The sequence below is a fragment of the Rhyacophila brunnea genome, unplaced genomic scaffold (genome assembly GCF_057557595.1).
Source record: "Rhyacophila brunnea isolate RB1 unplaced genomic scaffold, BYU_Rbru_1.0 scaffold_11, whole genome shotgun sequence".
NCBI lineage: Eukaryota > Metazoa > Arthropoda > Insecta > Trichoptera > Rhyacophilidae > Rhyacophila > Rhyacophila brunnea.
Window position 1 is genome coordinate 472,057 of NW_028232763.1, and position 20,047 is coordinate 492,103.

The 20,047-nt window shown below is 35.2% G+C and overlaps 1 protein-coding gene across 1 annotated transcript in view; it reads right to left on the bottom strand.

The window, feature by feature from the left end:
• Positions 1-104: 104 nt before the first annotated feature.
• LOC147078260 (cilia- and flagella-associated protein 44-like) overlaps positions 105-20,047 on the bottom strand; it is a 32,462-nt gene continuing 12,519 nt past the window's right edge. The window contains exons 12-27 of the mRNA XM_085960514.1: positions 18,239-18,439; positions 12,474-12,579; positions 12,299-12,398; positions 11,354-11,576; positions 10,068-10,263; positions 9,531-9,708; positions 8,471-8,609; positions 6,852-7,069; positions 5,828-6,083; positions 4,416-4,520; positions 3,683-3,790; positions 3,482-3,600; positions 2,891-3,013; positions 2,308-2,434; positions 1,670-1,913; positions 105-1,144 (exon numbers count right to left, since the gene is read on the bottom strand). Coding sequence (XP_085816640.1) covers positions 798-1,144; positions 1,670-1,913; positions 2,308-2,434; positions 2,891-3,013; positions 3,482-3,600; positions 3,683-3,790; positions 4,416-4,520; positions 5,828-6,083; positions 6,852-7,069; positions 8,471-8,609; positions 9,531-9,708; positions 10,068-10,263; positions 11,354-11,576; positions 12,299-12,398; positions 12,474-12,579; positions 18,239-18,439 — 2,790 coding nt within the window. The 3' untranslated portion in view covers positions 105-797. The remainder of the gene's footprint in view (positions 1,145-1,669; positions 1,914-2,307; positions 2,435-2,890; positions 3,014-3,481; positions 3,601-3,682; positions 3,791-4,415; positions 4,521-5,827; positions 6,084-6,851; positions 7,070-8,470; positions 8,610-9,530; positions 9,709-10,067; positions 10,264-11,353; positions 11,577-12,298; positions 12,399-12,473; positions 12,580-18,238; positions 18,440-20,047) is intronic.

The following is a 20,047-nucleotide window of genomic DNA, read 5'->3' on the forward strand; positions in this document are numbered from 1 at the left end:
TTGACTATTATCACAGTTTGGTTTCTCAGGGTTTAATTGTATTTTAAAAAGTAACCGATACCGTCTGTAAATAAATTGTAGTCTTAGTTAAATAAAAACAAATTTAATACGTATGATAAGCTGGCGTTCTGTCACGTCGCTTGCGGACGGAAAGCATTGTGTCATTGCGTTCCACTGTTGCAAGTTTTCAATAGGAGGGAACGAGAGGGAATGCAGTGTTAAGATGCTGGGTGTTAAGTGGGGGGAAAACCGCACGGCAGCATAAAGAATATGGACTCTAGTATGCGCTATTCACAAACTGAATAAATAGCATTCAAACCAAATGGAGTTTTCATCAATCAGCTGGACTTTGCTGTTGCAGTAATTTGTATGAATAAATAAAAGTATATATACTTATGACATTTACTTCAGATTCGTGTATACTGTAGGAATAGGTAGTAATATTGGATGATATTATAATATATATGATGATATATTTTATTGAAAATATGTGGATGTAATGTAATGACAAGCGGAAACAGAATAAATTCCTATTGTCTGCCCTATGGCAACTCAATATGTTTTTCTGTCAAAGTCACGTGGGGTGAAAGCTTTTTTTTCGTGTTTCAGTCAAAATTCAGAGAATTTCATTTTGCAGGTAAAGTAAAACTAGTCTATTATTAATTTGTGATCTTACAATTTCAAAAATACAAATATTAGTCAAATAATATTATCTTACGATAATAATAATTCAATAATTCAATTAATTCAAATAATTTGAGGATTTCCACAACAGTCCTGTTCAGCATCTGCGACAACTATTTGTCATTCAGAATGTCATGACTGTTCGTGTCATCCTCGATATTGACTTTGGTCGAGACGACGGCGCTGATTTGAACTGCCGGCATGCTGGAAGAGACGTCGCTGTCATCAGCCAACGACGCCCTCTTGGAGTTTGCGGCGCGCTGAGAGCCCGCACTAGCAGGATTGGATCGCGCGGAGGGCGCGGAGGACGGGGACGGGGAGGTGATCTCTTCCATCTCCCGAAGGCAGTCGCGAGCCACCTCGGCCGCTTCCGCCGGTGCCGTGGATTGGGCGGCCAAGCATTCGGCCATGGCTCTCACCAGATCCTTCAGACAACTTTCCTCATAGCTGAGTTCAAACGCTGCCATGAAATGAAATTTTTATTGTTGATCAACGTACGAAAAGATTTTGTATTATATGTACCACAAGGTAAATTACCATCTTCAAGCGATAACAAAATGTAAATGGGTCTTCCTGTATTGCTGCAGTTGATCACTCGTCCTATATTTTAGTCGTCAGTTTTTAGTCTAACGCTGTGTCCTTTCCTAATAACCTACATTAACTTCTCTATATTATTTTTATTAGAATTATTAAGAAAAACACAATAGTCATAGGTCCCCAAAAATACTGTGCATAGATTGACATGAAGAAAAAACCTCTTGTCAGTTTATGATAGAAACACTTCTGATTCGCATCTTGGAAGTGGCGGTTCAGAAATGCTAAAACAAGATTTTTTTAGAATGCGTTGAAAGAATTTTTATACAATAAGGATGCTGCAAAACAAAAAAGTTTAAAAACCATCGCATTACAGAACTATTACGACATTACTGGATTTTGATGAAAATAAAAATAGAAAAAATGAAAATGCATAAGTAGACAAACTTACATTCCATGAGTGCGCGGGTGACGTCCTCCACGTCTATTCGGTACCTGATTATACTGGGGTTGATTTCCAGCAGAGTGGCGACAGCCGAGTCGATATCGTCCGTGTCGCTTGCGTTCTTCCCCGCCTCGCATAGAGCTCGCAACGCATTCTCCACCACACTCAACGAAGATCCGAAACTGGAGCCGGATACCGCTCTCTCCTCTCGTCCCCCCACTTCTGCGGAAGAACTAGCTCCGAGCTCCAACTGAAACATGTGATAATGACGTAGCATACGATTGCCTGCAGGAAAGAAATGTGAAATTAAAAATTCGTCATGTATGATATTCTGGCAGTTGACGTGAGCAGGTTTCAAGTCCATTCTTATGCCTCCCCGTGTGAGTACAGCACATGAACTAACTGTGAATGTCTACTGTAATGTTGCTTACGTCTTGCATAGCTCAACAAGGCAGTGGGCGCACTGCGAATGTGATATCCACCTTTTTTCTATAAAGTGTTTCTCACTGTCATTGTTTACGTATTTCTTGAAGGCAAAATTCCTAAGAACTGTTGCCATCCCTATTCACATAGCAAATAATTCACTCGTGTCGTGGTCGGAGGCCACGCACATATTTTTTTGTACAAAAAATGATGTGACTAACATTTTGTTTGGTGATCTGTCCGAGGATGTCGACGATGGTCTGCCTAGGACGGCGCAGAGCTTCCGCGGAAGACCTCGGCGAGAAACTTTTTATGATCTCTTCCATGGCATCGCTCGCATTCATCTTTCTGAAATTATTCCAGATATATTCGCCTTCTGTTTGCACAGATGCATATGATCAATAATATATATCGGTGAAGTGGGTACCGGCAAGAAGGGAGACGATATGGGGCAGCAGTAGGCTGCTAAAAAGGGGCAAAGAATAATACAAATCAGTTCACCAGGTTTTTTACCTGTATGAATACTTTTATGCGTGTTGAAATCATGGTGCTTTATGTAGGTAGTTACATAAAATAACAAGCAACCCATTTAAAAAGTGTTTCACCAGTATGGCGTGTTTTTCAGTGCGTTTTAACTAGGCATTGATACATTCTGCTTGTATAGAAATAAATTTAATTTTCAATATAATATCACTGTCGACTGACTTTGGCGTTGATGAAAATATGATATACTCTAAAAGGGGGAGGTACCAAAACAATTTGAAAACTCTGATCTATATTATTGATGTTTTGAAATAACTTTACCCGGAGATCAGCGAAGGAACGATTCTTGCAATATTGTCGAGTAACGCAGAATCGCTTCTGGGATTAAAGTGACGACCGATGCCCACTTCTTTCAAACTTCTGGCCAACGCTGCGGCGATCAATCTGAAAGATAATGTTATGAATTAGCTTTTATTCCCACATTAAACGATGAAGTTAAATGCATAGAGCCAGATGCAAGGATGCAAACGTTATGTTAATCTATTAGTTAGTTAAGTCATTATTGGCTAAATGATACATAATACGACAATGTCGCTTTATATGATCGAAAATATTGCAAATTAAAAAAAAATTACGTAAAAAATATTTTTTAATTGAAATGCAATGGTAAAAGTATAAAAACTGCACAATATAAATAATTGTATAATTATAAATTCACACTTCACAGTAATATAAACTTTAAATAAATGAATGGTTGCTTTATCAGTGGTTTAATTGAATCAATGCAGACAGCTTGTGGATACAGCCTTAATGTCACACGAGGTGCGCCGTATAAGCTTTTTTTTTTGGTTTAAAGGCCACTAAAAGTCGATGAAATGATGAGAACAAGAATGGTTATGGTAAAAATTATACTTTGTATTTGGAGGAGTATCGGGTATTGAAGTGAGCTCACTGGAAGCGAGCGGAGGCGGCATGTCTCTCCCTGAAGTCGACGGCTTCAGTTTCAACCTTTGCACTTCACCTCGAAGATCCTAAAAATTTAAGTCACTGCAGGTAATACATATATGGCGAATAGGTAGTGGAACCATGAATCAGTTCGGAGAAGAGGCCAACCTCAATCTGGTGCTGCTGTTCCTTGCGAATTCTTCGGAGCCGAACGAGGTCTTGTCGGTACTCCGTGTCCGGTCTCAAACTGGTTGGTTCCTCTGCTTTCTCTGAACCCTAGTGATTGAAATTAATGAATGATGATAAAATTATTTATTAAACTGTACAATTAGAATCATTGAGATATAATATAATATATAGCTAATTTTGGTGTTAAAATGTCATCGGTTAAAATGCAGTGTTAATAATTATTAACATTTATTATTATTATATTTACTACAACACCCGACCCAACCCACGGTAGGAAGGAGGTAGCGCAATTCCCATTAGGTACTTCTGTACCTATTCCCTTTCCCTGATTGTATCATAGTAGTATGAATATTTGCAGTACACGACAGTATGTAACATGGCAGTATCTACCTATTTCCGCCCTACCTATATTGTGCCATGTGTAGTTATTTTTATTTATTAAAAATCACTCAATTTAAATTTGTCAATCAATATTATTTGTACCTACTTAATTAAGTCCCATAAGATGTGCGACTGTCCGTATATGTACTATTCTTTTCAGTTATTTTACTATGTATTGTTTACCCTCCGATAAGGTCTTTTTGCCAATGATCAATGTTCACTAGAGTAACAGTACACTTCTTTATATTTGTGCTGTAAAATAATTGCTGTAAATGTCTTTAGTTGAATTCAAGGCAAACCGAGACCGAATACTCTCAAAACAGAATCTAACCTGATAAGCGTGAAGCTCGGCTTGCAGAGCGGCAGCGATCCTCAGTTTGTTAGTGTGCTCCTGTAAAGTGGCACAGTGTTTTTGTGCTAACTCGCATTCCTTTTTCTGCAACAGACAAACAACAGTGATATTAAATGATTATATAAAAATGTCCAATTATTGGCATCAGCACTTCAGTGTAGAGTAGTTCAGTACCTTTAGAGAACAGGTCGACAGGACACACAAGTCAATATTACTAAGAATAGCTATAGAGATGATAATATAAGAATGGAGTTATCATTAACACAGTGTATAAGTTAAAAGTAAAAATACATAATCCCAAATAAAAACTTCTTCTAACTTTCAAACTCCAGTATGTAAGCACACTATGAAAGTCAGTCAGTCAGTTCCTCTAATATTTCTTCCGAACCCTCTTCACCGTAGAGCCGTACATCAACTGGTACAGGGTCCAAATAATTGACTTGTTCTTTAAACAAACTAATGAATACTGATACCAGATGAAGGTCTCCCACAGGAGACCACCTAAAGGGGCTGACTGAACCATCAACTTCCCCAAAAACCACAGCCTGCTGCAGCCTACTTCACTCAGTCTAACAGCATTTGCATTGACATTTCACTCGCGTAATAATTAAATTCATTTTTAAACGGCGTAATTTTAACCCATAAGGTTATATAAATTACAGCAGATAACCAACATTGCCGTCTAACTTACGTATAATTTTGTTTAATTAAAATCAAAAATTCGTTTAATGAACTTAATTAAAAACCGTCGTACGATCCAAAATCATCAGATACCTACTTTTTGACAAGATCAAACTTGCAAGAATCAATATTACGTCACCTGCGCCACCGAATCTTTTCCTGAGTGCGCAATGGACCGGCCGGTCGCTTCGAGCGAGATTTGCCATACAGATTCATTCGCACTCCGATCTTCGAATCAAGCAGACCTCCGCCTGCAACTCTCTCCTGACTTCAACGCCTGGGCGACAAAATTCAATCTCTGAATCCCCTGCGTAGCAACAAACACACAGCCGACCCTCTGAATTTAATTCTGCCGCCAGAATAGCGATTCATACCCACTGTCCAGCCAGCCTTACTGAAGATTACCTGTTGCGTAGAGCGCGCTACCTACCCGCTACGCCGAAGAAGTCAATTACGTAGTCTTAATCTGGAATTACCTGACTGTTATTACGACATCGAACAATAAATACCATTGTACAACCACCTACGTGTACTTCTGTTACCACCCTTCACTTCTTGGCTCTTGTCAATGTCACGGCCCGCATAATTCGCTTTCACAACTGAAGGCCGGTGACAATACCTAATAAGGAAGTTAAATATAAAATTTGAAAAAATCTAGGATATAATAAATGTAAGACAGAAATTTAGTAGGTAATAGATACGAAGCTAACCTTCCAATCAGCTAACTGATGGTGCATGTCGGTAGTGAGGCCGGACGCTGCCTCCATTTTGAAAGCTCTGCTCATGGAAGCCAGCACGGCATCGAGAGTTTTAGTGGCCGCCGCCGCGCTACCCATTTCTCCACCGGCCCCGACCCCTGGCAGTTTGCGCAACAGCACACTGTTGCAAGAAGTGCGCAACTCGCTCACGCGATGCTCCATGTTCTTGCAATCCACACGTAGGAATCGCAGGTGTTGCTTGTTAATGCTGCGGCCGGTCATAATATTATCACATGATTTATTGAAATAAAATAAAACATATAGTGGCTGTAATAATTGTTATGAAGGGAGACTCGCTCCTGACTTTATTAATGGATTAACGGGATGGTGGTTAGCTGCAACCATATGAGTGTGGAGGGACGGATTAGATTTACGTTATATCACACGACATTTGTGGTAGGTAGCAATGTGATCTGCGCTTTAAACACTTTAAGATGTAGTTTCGTTTTTCACTGATTGGAGTACATACACTGAAGTATGTCAAGTTTTCATTGCACTATTGTTGTATATGGGGCCAGGGTTAAGAAGACAGACATGACATAATTGGTACAAACACATAGTAAATACTGAAACCACTCATCTCCTCTGGCTTTCTTCCGCAAAGTACATCCGTCAGGTGTGATTTCAATTTATAGCTCAATGCATTTAATGACAACAAAAGTTTCTCATAAATGTATTTGAAATCAAGAAATTTGTTAAACAGCACATACGATTTTACAAAGTTAATTACACATTAGTAAACCTGGAATATCTTCATGGTACGCTGATACAGCCACAGCTCGAAAGGCTTCAGACATTTTAGGGCCTGTACCTTTAACATTCAGATTTCCATGCAGATAGACCAGGACAGGTTAGATGTACCTCCTGATCGCTCTCTGCCTAGTGACCGGATCTATATATATATATAATATATAGTTATATATATAGTTATATTCGGGCTTCATGGCCTGTTAAAACACTCAGTCCTCGATATTACCTTTTCCTTTTTTTATGATGAAGGGCTTCGGCATGTAAATCTTGAATGCGCTCTCGCAGTCGGTGAACGGTGGAGGCAGGGAAGACCAAAATGCCTTCCTTGCACTCTCCACCTTCTCCGTCCCCCCGGCTCAGCTGGAAGAGCGCCTCCGCGCTGCACCGCTCGGCTGACAGCACCGCCACGCACGGGATCTCATTCAGTCGATTCTGCTTCTCCCGCTGTAAATTTCCCAAACGGGTCAGATACGGACTTCTCTATTCTCTTACTGTCAAAAATATGGACTAGCCGTATCCTCCGATACTGCCACACATGATTTCCGATTTCAAATGTAAACGTGTGCGAGTAATGACATTGATGTTTGGTTTTTCAGACCATATACAGTCGAGCTCGGTTATTACGATCACGGATATAGCGATATCTCGGATGTAATGAGGAAACATTCGTTGACATTTTAGTTTATGATTTTCTCCATACATTTATTCACTTTTACAACGAGCTCCTTATCGGATATACCGAGCTTAAATATCGTCAAAAATTTTCTTTAAACTGTTAATGTGTTGATTGTTTAAAAACATTTCGACCCTTAGCAATAAAATCCGGCTGGACAGGATGCCGCCGGGCTCGGATTACGTTTATGACACTAGATAAGTGTCTAAGGACCTACCTAATTGGTGTTATCGCAGACAAGATTGAAAAAGTATCCACGCATATGGTTGAAAAAAAAATCCAAGGTTTGTGAAGTAAGTTATACCTACCAGCGTTCATTACAATAAACAACTACTTTTGTAGAAGTTTATGAATGCCACCCTTGTTCCGGGGAAAAATTCAAATTGTGTATTTTTGTTTGAATTCCGACTTTTTGTGTTATGTGACCGCTCATTTAAAAATACCTATTCTCTGATATAACGAGTAACGCTTATAACGAGCAAATTCAGTGGGTCCCATCTTCTTCGGAATAACCAAGTGTGACTGTATTCGTATTTCAAAGCTAGTATGATTGTTATGATGCTGACATCAAAAGAGAAATAGCAATGGTGGAGTCAAAACGGACAAACGAATCCATCTTCAATGATCTCCAGATTTGACACAGATTCTCTTCAGTTTTCCTATTAAATTTTTTCAACACACACAATAGTGAGTTATGTATTAGTATAATTCTTAATTTTCTGTCTACAGCAGACAGTACAAAATCATTTGCACGATAAAAGTCAAATATACCTAATTATGTGCACTATCTTACTCAAATGAAAATATTTCGTATACTGTGTAGGCGTTGGAAAATTGCACATCGATTAATTTTGATAGTTGAAGGTTTACTAAGCAGTAGTGGGACAAATTGAGTCAAATTTCCATGATCGTATATTAAATATTTCCTGCTCTATGCACAGTAAAGTTCACTGTTCATGAGGTATCAGATATCGATATGCTCGCGCACTAGGTATGCTAGGGACCATAACAGGGGGAGATAGGTCAGCAGTAGTCGGGTTAGAAATTTATTTCATTAAGGGTTTTCTCTCCCTCCATAATGACAACACTGACAATATTGTATACTCAATTAGTGACTTCCGACAGTACGCTGTTGACAATTATTATGTTATAAGAAAGATTGTAACATTTACCATGACATCTTTTAAAGTTTTCTGCTTCTCTTCGAGTTGGGCGATGAGAGCTTTCGCTTCTTTGTTACCGTTTTCAATATCCTTTCTGCTGATTTCTATCTGCCTCTCTTGCTCCCGTATTTGGTTTTCCAACTCGTGCCTTTAAGGTTGAAGTTTTAAATGAGATTAGTTTTACTTAGGTATACATTTATTTAGCACAAAAAGCAACAAACATCACACGGAGATTTACATTTTACCGACTGAATGTTATGCAAAGTTGATAGATCAAAATTTTACATACTGTAAAATTAAAGTCACCATTCATCTAATTTGCCAATTTGAACTGTAAAGTTATATTATAAAAAAAGTCAGGTTTTGACAGTTGTGCGTGGCAATGGAACAGGGGCATAAGTTATTTTTTGAATAACCGAATAATATATAGGTACTAACTTATAAAAAATTGAAATCTGAGCCAATTAAAAATTCTAATTGACTTTGGTTGTCTCGGTTTGGTTACTGTCAAACTTTGCCATTTGAATCTAGTTTCTTGAATACTATTTTTTTAAATTGTGGATACATATTTTGTTCATTGCACTTTTATTAATTTTATATTGAACGTTTTACGGCTTTCAGCAGATTTTTATGATTTTGGGTGATCGAGTATTGATTTCATGTGTGTCACATTTTTACAGATTTTTTAAAAACTAGTTCTATAATCCAACGTGGATCTTGGCCTACCCACGATGAGGTTTTTAAATACAAGAAATGGATGTTAGTCACTCGCTTAACCTATCAGGTCCAAACACAAAGTGAAAAACAACCCACAACTTCATAAGCGGACACATTGCCGCTCGCCAATAAATATTAATTTAAAAATACGTTCATTTTGCACAGTATAAATAAATGTAAATATAAAATTTGGTCTGATGTAAGATGTAAGATGAATTTAAGATTTTTATTCAAACATATTTTTTGATACCTAATGAATTTTGTTGGTCGAATCGCAACCCACGGGTCGGGAATAAAACGATTAAAGTAAAGATGATTATTAGTTTGGTGAGTATGCAAATGCAAAATCAACCTGATGTCTCTGAGTTGAATAGTGTGCTCGAAGTGCTGGGGGTCGCAGCCAGGCGGACAGGTGGCAGAGTCCAATCTCATTCTCCCCATATCGCCGTCATTTCTCTCGCTTTCCGACTCCTCCTCGCTCTCGGACTCAGATTCCGATTCTGACTCACTCCAGCTATCGGAACTTGATCCTGATCCAAAATATAGAACGCCGTATTGCAGTGGCTGTTATTATACGGGAGTACACGATCACGTGAACCCCTAATCAAAAATTCAATATCCAAATATGTATTTCAAAGTTTTTCTAATAACAAAAATTATTATATTGAAATAATAACAAAATAATTGTTAGCACGCGAGATTATGAACTGTAAAGTAATCTAAAAGTCAAGTTCTACCGCACCTGCGGAGTTAAAAACCAAGTGGCGTTATTGTCAGTGGCAGGCTTGAGGCAGAGAGGCTGATTTTTGGATACATAACATCACTCGTTTACATAAGTAAGACTAGATATTTAGCCCCAGGCATCTGACCCATAATAAATGGTAGGTACCGCTGGTGATGGGCTTGCGCAGCTTCTGCTTTTTCCTGTAGATGCGTCGCAGAAACGTGGCAAAGCGGGAGTCAGCCGTAACCTGGTGATGCTGTGCCTCCAGCCGCTTGGTCTGTTCCATCAGGACATTCACCGATGACCTCTGTAGCTCCATACTTTTTTGTAACATCTTGACGTAATCTTGTACAGCTTTCACCTGAAGTTCGAGCATTGAAAATAATGTTGTGAAGTAAAGAGTTTGCAGTGTTTCAAAATCTGAGTAATTCAGGTTAATTCCACGGATTCCCTATGAATGTAATATGTCGATCATAGAAATCACTAGGTGCGGTAAGGTACCTAATTAGCAAAAGACGACGAATAACAGTCACCTCGGCAGGTGTGTCGGGATAAAGAAAGCTACACGGGAAATGTCTAGTGGGGCATGGTGAGTTGTAATCACACGCTGTGGAATACACATTGCTCATAGTTAGATCGGTCAGTTAGTCCATGTGCTTTAGTATTCTATTACAGATGGTAAACATGACGTGCAAATGGGAATATATTTACTCTTTCACCGGAAGAAGCATGAAGTGTGGTTTTGTGGAGTGTTCTTTTTATTGAAGTGCGGAAATTTTTATGATGTGACTATCCAAACTACATTTAATTTGATAGTAATGTTTGTTTATCAGCATTTGATAGGAGTTCTGGAGCATTTTTGGTGTGGTTGATTTGGAAGCCAGAGAAAAAAAATTATATTTTGTAATTTGGTCGATTAGAAATGAAACATGCCGGCTTTACAGTTACCATCTTTTCTTTCAATTTCTGATACGATTGACATACGTATTTGATATATTTAAGTAAACTACATATGGAGCATATTATAGGTCTCAACTGAATGAAAGTTATTATTAAGACCATTTTTACGAGTAATGATTGTTAACCGTTCGCTGAAATAATTAATGGTTCTTTGCAAACATACATCGGTAAAAAGACATCCTTTTTTTTGGACCAGCCCTGCCATCAAATCCGTGACCCGATGCTTCATAGATGGCCGCTCTAGCAAATTGGCCACTGTGACTGTGGGTGCGTTTCATCATAACAATTAGACTGGACAATAATAATAATAATTATTCATGCAATTGACTGTTTCAATGAATCTAGAGTTGGGTTAAAATGTTTACTGTTTTTGATAGTGAAGTTTATTACAAATGATTCCGTGATTTGAGTTGAATATATTTAGGCTCCGTCCAGTAGAGATGGGCAAATGGACATAATATATAGGAGTGGACCAGGCTTGAGGCGCTTACCTGGTCCTGCTTGTGGCGCACTTGGCTGACAAGCTGCATCTCTCTGGAATGGTAGGCATCCAGTATAATGTGGTCTTGCGTGAGGCGTAGAAGCTGCAGCTTGAGGAAGTGCGCCCGCAGCATTACCCGCTCGCGCGCCCCCCGCGCCGCCCATAGCCTCTGTTCCCACCGCTGCACCCGCTCGCTCATCTCGGTTATTATTTCCTCTTGCTTCGCTAACAACCTAAGCTAGCAAAAATTCAAAAAGATTTAAGTAAAACACTCTATGCCGATTACAAAACATTTTTAGTATTGTTGAACTGGTAACTATAAAAATGTTTAAATGTAGTATGTAATTTACAACACAAAATTGATATTATTAAAATTCATAGTATAGCAGATGATTAGCCTCTTGTTTTATAGGTTGGATGCTATTGATATAATATGGTTTTAACTGGTGTTCTCGAGGAGTTCATTTAAAGAAACACAGCAAAGAAAACAAAGGGAAAAAATCAAAAGAAAGAGAATAACATAAGTGTATGCTTAGACGGGAAGACTGTATTCAACATGATTATGAAAACCAACCGCCCACGGTGGCCGCTCGGCTTAAGCGTTGGACTATAACGCCGTGGGTCCCAAGTTCGAATCCTGGGTCTGGCAAGTAGACATATTGTTTTTCAATTTGTGTCTGTCAGGTTATGGACCTAATAGATAGAGCAAGTGGCTGACATCCATTTCTAGTAAAAAAAAAACAAAATCTGTTGATACAAACCTCTACTCTGTGGAGGCCCATATGATCCTATTAAGATCGGACATGATCGAAAAAAAAAAAAATGAAAACCAAATTACAAGCTTCGATGGGTCTGTGAGTCTTGCACATTGTATTCAGGCTTCAATAGACATCAATGGAAGCAAATAATACAAGAAATACAGCATGATGAATAAGACAAAAAAAGGGTCATTTACCTCGATGTTCTTCTTTCCTTGTATTCCTTAAACCAAGGAGTGTTGAATTCTTCCTTCTGAGGATCCTTCTTCACAATTTCCCAATAAGCCGATGCGGGATCTAAATGGATTAAAGAAAAATCATTAAAGTGAATACCAAACGCATCAATATGTCAACAATAAAATTACAAAATACCTTTTATCGGACACTTTTCATGAAATGGGTCGACAGATTTTTGGTCTGCAGACTTTGCTCGAGGACCATCGGATGATTGTGGTCTTGTCGGCGGCTGTACGTTCACCTGAGGGACGATCGGAACACATTTGAATCGCATCATACGCCGACCATAAAAATTAGAAAAAAATATTTGTATCGAGCGGACCTTATTAAACATACATCCAACGCATTTCAGGCAATGTGCTTTACCAAATCAAGCAACTGGTGCAATACTAATTGCACCAAAATTTCCATATACAATCAACTGTACGTCCAAGATATTATCTCATATTCTGTTATAATTGTGTTTTTATTCTTAAAAAATCATTTTTAGTAGGTATATCAGCCTTTATTGTAATTAATGTGAATCTTTCACATTGGAGAATTTCTTAAGGGGGGACATGCTCGTCGAAGGTCAAAATTGAGTTTTTATTGTATTTTCAAACCATGATCCTGGACACTCCTTAAACGTTGTAGATAATCTATTTATATAATTTTGAAGCCTTATTATCCTTCATAGTTATTTTAAACATTTGATGGCTGCATGAAGTATTTTTGTTACATTAAATAGTATTCTTTTAAACCTGTCGCTCTAATGTTTTAGAATATAGTCATATTTCGGTACATAACTGTGCAGTGGTGTTAAGATTTTTTACATTTATTAATTTTTAAACGCATTTATAAAACCATTAGCATAATTTATTATGAGATAATTTTTGTAAAATATTCACGATAAAAAATTATATTGATAATCTCTGTGATCCCAAATTTGACAAGAATTAGGCATTTTATTATTCAAAAAATCGGCAAGATTAACACATTTGAAGATGATTCTAAAAATATTTATTATAAGCTATGTCTTTGACCATTCAAGTGTGATAAACATCTTATGAATAATGATTGCTTTATAATAATTATTGACCTAAGAATAAGGTAGTGTTTTTTTGAAATACGCCATTTTTTTGTCATTCCCCAGTGGTTAAGCTGCAACATACGGCTGTAGCCATAAATTGACAAACTATAATTGAAGTAGGGAGTAAAATGATATTGACGCGCGTGTTTGAACATGTACCGTTTAAAAAAAAATAAAAAAAAATTCGGTTAGGTACATGTTCAAACACGCGCGTCAACATAATTTTACTCCCTACTTTAATAATAATTTGTCAATTTATGGCTACGGCCGTATGTTGTAGCTTAACCACTGGGGAATGACAAAAGAAATGGCGTATTTCAAAAAAACACTACCTTATTCTTAGGTCAATAATTATTATAAAGCAATCATTATTCATAAGATGTTTATCACACTTGAATGGTAAAAGACATAGCTTATAATAAGTATCTTTAGAATCATCTTCAAATGTGTTAATCTTGCCGATTTTTTGAATAATAAAATGCCTAATTCTTGTAAAATTTGGGATCACTGAGATTATCAAAATATTTTTTTATCGTGAATATTTTACAAAAATTATCTCGTAATAAATTATACTAATGGTTTTATAAATGCGTTTAAAAATTAATAAATCGATGTGCCCTAGAAAAACCATGATAAGTCTGAAAATAGCGTTTTAAGTTTTATTAGCTTTTTATAATATCATATTTTTTGTGCATGTCCTGTAAAAATTTCAGGTCTCTAGCATAAAAATTGACAAAGTTAGGTTTTCGACAATGGTGCTCTATATCTACATATCGCATCGACCAAATTTGTGTTCACATAAATATCCGAGGAGTATAGTCATATATCAATAAAAAAAGTGTACTGCGTTTTATTTTACGAGTAAGAAGGTTGTTATACTTGCAATAACAGTCTTTAACGGAGATCCTAATATACGGCATGGTTTATATTGACGTATCACATTAGTTTTGAAAAATATATTGGTTTATTTTCGGAAAATATTGGAATTTGCAGTAGGTAAATGCAGTTTTAGTTAAAAAGCTACTCACTAGTCACTAGTACTAGTGTTTTATTATCAAAATATTATATTATTGAATATAAAACAAACAAAATAGAAAAGAATTATTTTGTACTAATATAGGTAGGTACTTTTACTATACTAGGACACAGTAATAATGTTTAAATATTGATTATTCATTATATTGATTCATCAGCCAATTTCAATCCACCGCAAAATAAAGACCTCCACAAGCTTTCTTCGACTATTTTCGGTTAATTACTCTTCTACTTAGATACCCAAAAAACAATGTTGTAGGTAATGTTTAAGTTTGAAATTGTTATATTATTTGATATTAAACAAATATCCAATAGAAAACGATATGGATATATCATTATAATAATTCACTGTTTCAATTATTTAGATGAGTAAAAAAAGTATGTAATTATAAATAAACTTAATTTAAATAAATACCCAGCAGAAAACGACATATTTTAATTAAATATATATTACCTATCACTAGAAAACAAATTGTTTTGCAATTAAAAATGTACCCACCTAAAATATCCGATCATGTCCGATCATAATGAGGCCCCCCACAGATTGGAGAACAGGTTTTGTTTTTACGAGAAATGGATGTCAGCCACTTGCTCAACCTATTAGGTACGTACTCTGACTCCGACCACAAATTGAAAAACAATTTGTATCTATTGTCTAAGATTTGTATCTATTTTTCAGACCCATGATTCAAACTCGGAACCCACGATGTTATAGGCCGATGCTTATACCTATAATATTATGTTTTAACTTCAAAAAATTATTTTATTTTTGGTACAGTATGACACATTTTGATTAAATTAGTCTTGTACATCGATAATAACAACTAGGCAGTATTTTCATGTTTAAATTACAAAATATTTTATTATTTAAAAGGAAGGACTTATCTAGCTAGCAAATACAAGAGAGCTTATTTTATTATTCTCTTAGTAAAATTCTTACTAATTACGGAATAATATTTATGACTTAAGAAAGTGAAAAAAATCATTTTTATTACTCTTTCAAATGGTGAGAATTTCCGAAAGGCTTACTTATTGATTTGTACACATTGGGACCAACTTAAGCTCATTGTAAAACTTAAATACGTCCGACGTGTTAATTTTATGTTTGCAATAATATAAAAGGGTATATATTATTATTACTTTGTACATTGAATGTTTCTCGAAAACGAGCTCTGTGGATTATAAATTATTATTACATGTCGGTCACCTAAAAGAAAAGATTAGCCGGGTTTTTTGAAAACTTATTTTATCTATTATTTTCAATAGAATTTTACCGAAAAACGTGTATAATAGTCAGTTTATGAATCATTTATTGTTGTCTAGAATCTAGGTAAATAATATGTATGAGATGGGATTAACATATTGTGGTATCCCCGGTAGGTATAATATCAAACAAAATATCAATTGGTTTTGAAAAATCTAGTACCTACTCTCATATATACTTACCTTGTATAAATTTATTGAATATGATTGTTTTAAAATATGAAAACTAGCATAAATAGTAATTACTATTTTTTATCTAAGTTAAATCGGTCGGAGTTATATAGATCGATCAAAATAGTAAGTTAAATAAAGTGCTATGAATGATAATTGATATTAAACTATGTTTTTTTGAGAAAGTATTTAATAAAACTCTACGTAATTGATTAGATTAGATAACAATATAATGTATCATTTAAAGAAAATACTAGTTAAAAGCCAACCGTTTAGAAAAATGCAGATTCGTACCACGATTATTTAAATTTTAAACTAAATATTACAATGTTGGGGAGGTACATATTTATTTTATCTTTCCAAATAAATTATTGCAATCATGACACCTCGTATTAATTAACATAACTGAGTTCAATTAAGACGTACTTATACTGATGTTTCATGATTTATGTTGACAATTAAATATAATTCAACTATGTTTACTAATCGATAATTAAACTCATATCAACAATAAACATTAGAAAAACAAAACGAAAGTTAATATGATCACTGTATCAGTATTTATAAGCTTTTAATTACAATTTTACAAGATCAATTACAGAAAGATATTATGTTGCAAAAATTGAATTGAAAAAAGTGAATAGAAGGTAGGTACTGAAAAGGTTTTCACTCTTGCTACAGCAGAACTACATAATGTTGTATCAATGTTATTTTAGATAGGTAATTACCTAATCGTGATTATAGAATGTGTATGTAATACAAGCCTAGTATAAATTTTATATGAATTTAACTTCTGCTGATGAACATTTTAATAATTTGATAACTAAAGTGAATTCAGCTGTCTTTAAATAATAATTATTAGGTTATAAATAACACTTTCCTTAGGTTTATTAGTAATAAAATTTTTGAAACTAATAAACCTACTTAAATATATTTTTTCCAACATTTCGATGCTTTGGTAGGTACATTTGTGCCAAATTGTTATGTATAATATTATATTCCACTAGTTATTTAATATTTTTGTATTTTTGTATTGAACAATAATAATTATGTGTGTTCTAAAGTGATAATTACTAATTTAATTCACTCAGTATATCCTATAATGATTTATTTAATGAAATATATTATCTCTCTGGTTTCGATAATTGTACTGAATATTAATTAAATTAAAATTGTTCTAGCGATATACATGACCATTAACATTACATTGTTTTTTTCTATCTATTTTATATTTTTAATGAAAAATTTGTTACGAAGTAGGTATTAAAAATAGATATTTTATTGATGGTGTAGTAAGTAGTGTTATGTACTAATTTCCTCATAACTTCTTTATTATTCCATTATAAACATTTTTCCTGAATGTTTATTATTTCGTAATGTACATATTCTGATTATTTATAAAAATATCAATAATAATTTGCAAAAAAACATAAAAAGTCATACTTAAATACATTTAAATTATAAAAACTCCGTATAAAAATATATATATATCAATATGTCCCTATATCCCTTGTTAAGATTTTATAGACACGCTGTACTATTTCGAGTTAAATATTGCGCAATGTCAATTTTTCCGTAAAAGAGCGTTATAACTATAGTTGTAATTAATAAAATCGTATGGAGTAAGAAAAATGCGACGTAAAATAAGGTTTCTATCTCAGAATATGAATGTGTTATGCGGAGTCAGTAATCTATTTCGTCCGCGCAAAAGCATGTTGAATCGAGTCAAAATATAAAGTGCGTAATATTATTCCAAATAAAAACGATTTTTGGACATTATCTCAGCTGTTAATTAATGAATCACCATTAAATTTTGATAGGAATATACACCATAAAATGGTCTATCTGATTTACTTAAATAAGATAAGAAAAAACTTACTCATTTTATATGATGAATTTAATAGCGTAAATATTTTAGTTTTTTCGCTCTCCTGAACATTTATGATTTTAGACTTATCATGGTTTTTCCTGGGGCCGTCGAAATGTAAAAAAATCTTAACACCACTGCACAGTTATGTACCGAAATATGACTATATTCTAAAACATTAGAGCGAGAGGTTTAAAAGAATACTATTTTATGTAACAAAAATACTTTATGCAGTCATCAAATGTTTAAAATAACAATAAAGGATAATAAGGCTTCAAAATTATATAAATAGATTATCTACAACGTTTAAGGAGTGTCCAGGATCATGGTTTGAAAATACAATAAAAACTCAATTTTGACCTTCGACGAGCATGTCCCCCCTTAAAGTGCTTTGAACATTCGGAAAGATACCTATTTAGAATTTGGACTTTCATCTTCTGGAAAAGTTCACATATTTGAACATTTTTCTGCGTCAAGCTCTACATGTCAACTTACTTCCAAGTTCTTGTCAGGGTACTCGGTATGGTAATCGATGAAGGGCGCCGGAAAGGGTGGTGGTCGGGCGAGTTCTTCTGGCAGTTCTTCGGCAATGGATGCCAATTCTTCGGCCAGCTCGGCAAACTTCTTCACTAATAAAGTTTTTTCTTCGCGAAGTTCCATCAATGATTTGTTATATTCATGTTGAATTTCATATATCTGTTATAAACATGTGAATAAAAATAATTATTATAGAATACATATGATTATATGCATAAAATGTAGCTGTTTAACCAAAAACACTGCCGCCTGAATGAGCCAGTTTAAATGGTGATAGATGGGTGCATAGAGCAGTGCCATTCAAAGGTACGCCGAAAGCTGGTTGAAAAGAATAAAAATTCCAAAAATGCAGTGCGCTGATCACATTATTGCACCAAATTTTGACACCCATCTCTTCCTCTCATGATAAAATAGTTTTTGAACAGCGCCTATCTTACCTTAAGCGTTGATGACATTGAACTACTTTACAAGCTGCTATTCGGCGAGTCACCTAGTGCGATTGTGATGATTGTGATGACACATAAAACTTTCCACTCACTCAGAAGCGAACAAGCTAGCGAGTTGAAACTGTCATTTTTGGTACTATTTGATAGGACATATTGAGTAGTTTGTTTTTTTACCGGCAGGTTCGCCATTATCGCTCTACTGCGCAGACCCAGATCGGCCCACACACCAGCGAGTAGCGAGTAAAGTAGTGCGGCTTTCAACTTTTCTCGGTAGACTGTTTACAATCTGTTTGTTAGCTAGTTCGATGATGACACTGGGCGAGTTTATAAGCAGATTGTAAATTCGCCGGCTTGTAGCTTGTAAAGTAGCTCAACGTCATCGACGCTTTACTGAGTGGTTTCAAAAATATTTTCAATAATATGAAGAACTTCACATGGATTCAAGATCTAGGAGAAATGTGGGTAAGTAATATTCCATGTGGGTAGGTGATGAGTTGGTTGGGGATGACAATTTAAGGGAGGAATGTAAATAATACAAGTTTTGAGAGTAGGTTCCGTGAATACGACTAAATTTTCATCTATGGTGCTAATGATCTGTAGGTATATATTTTGGAATTAAATATTCACGAAATAATATAATAGAAGTAGGTAATCACTTAATATAAAATGTCAGAATAAAATTGATGCGGGTCGACATTTTGAGGCTACTTAAGAACGTCACTTTTTGTAGGTGACTAGCTGAGCACTGAAGCTGAGAATAGTTTGATTCCAAAAACAGCACGCAGAAAAGCGGGATCACTCGTTAAAGTAATTGGTATTTTTAGGGTTTAGGGTGCTGTGAAAAAATCTTTAGACGCAAAGGGCGCTGCAATACAAATATGTTTGAAGAACAACAAATACAGAAGAAAAATTTAAAAACAAAATAAGATGCGCTGGATTTTCGTATGCTATGACACAACCCTGATTGAACAAAAATTTCATTTAAAAAAGAGAAAATGTTTAACGGCCCACATGCTCAGCGTACGTCAAAATGGAGCTTTTATGCTATTTTCAAAGCATGATCCTGGACATTCCTTAAACGTTGTAGATAATCTATTTACATAATTTTGAAGCCTTATTATCCTTTATATTTATTTTAAACATTTGATGACTGCATAAAGTATTTTTATTACATAAAATAGTATTCTTTTAAACCTCTCGATCTAATGTTTTAGAATATAGTCATATTTCAGTACGTCCATGTGAAGTGGTGGTAAGATTTTTTATATTTATCAATTTTTAAAAGCATTTATAAAACCATTAGTAAAATTTATGTCGACAT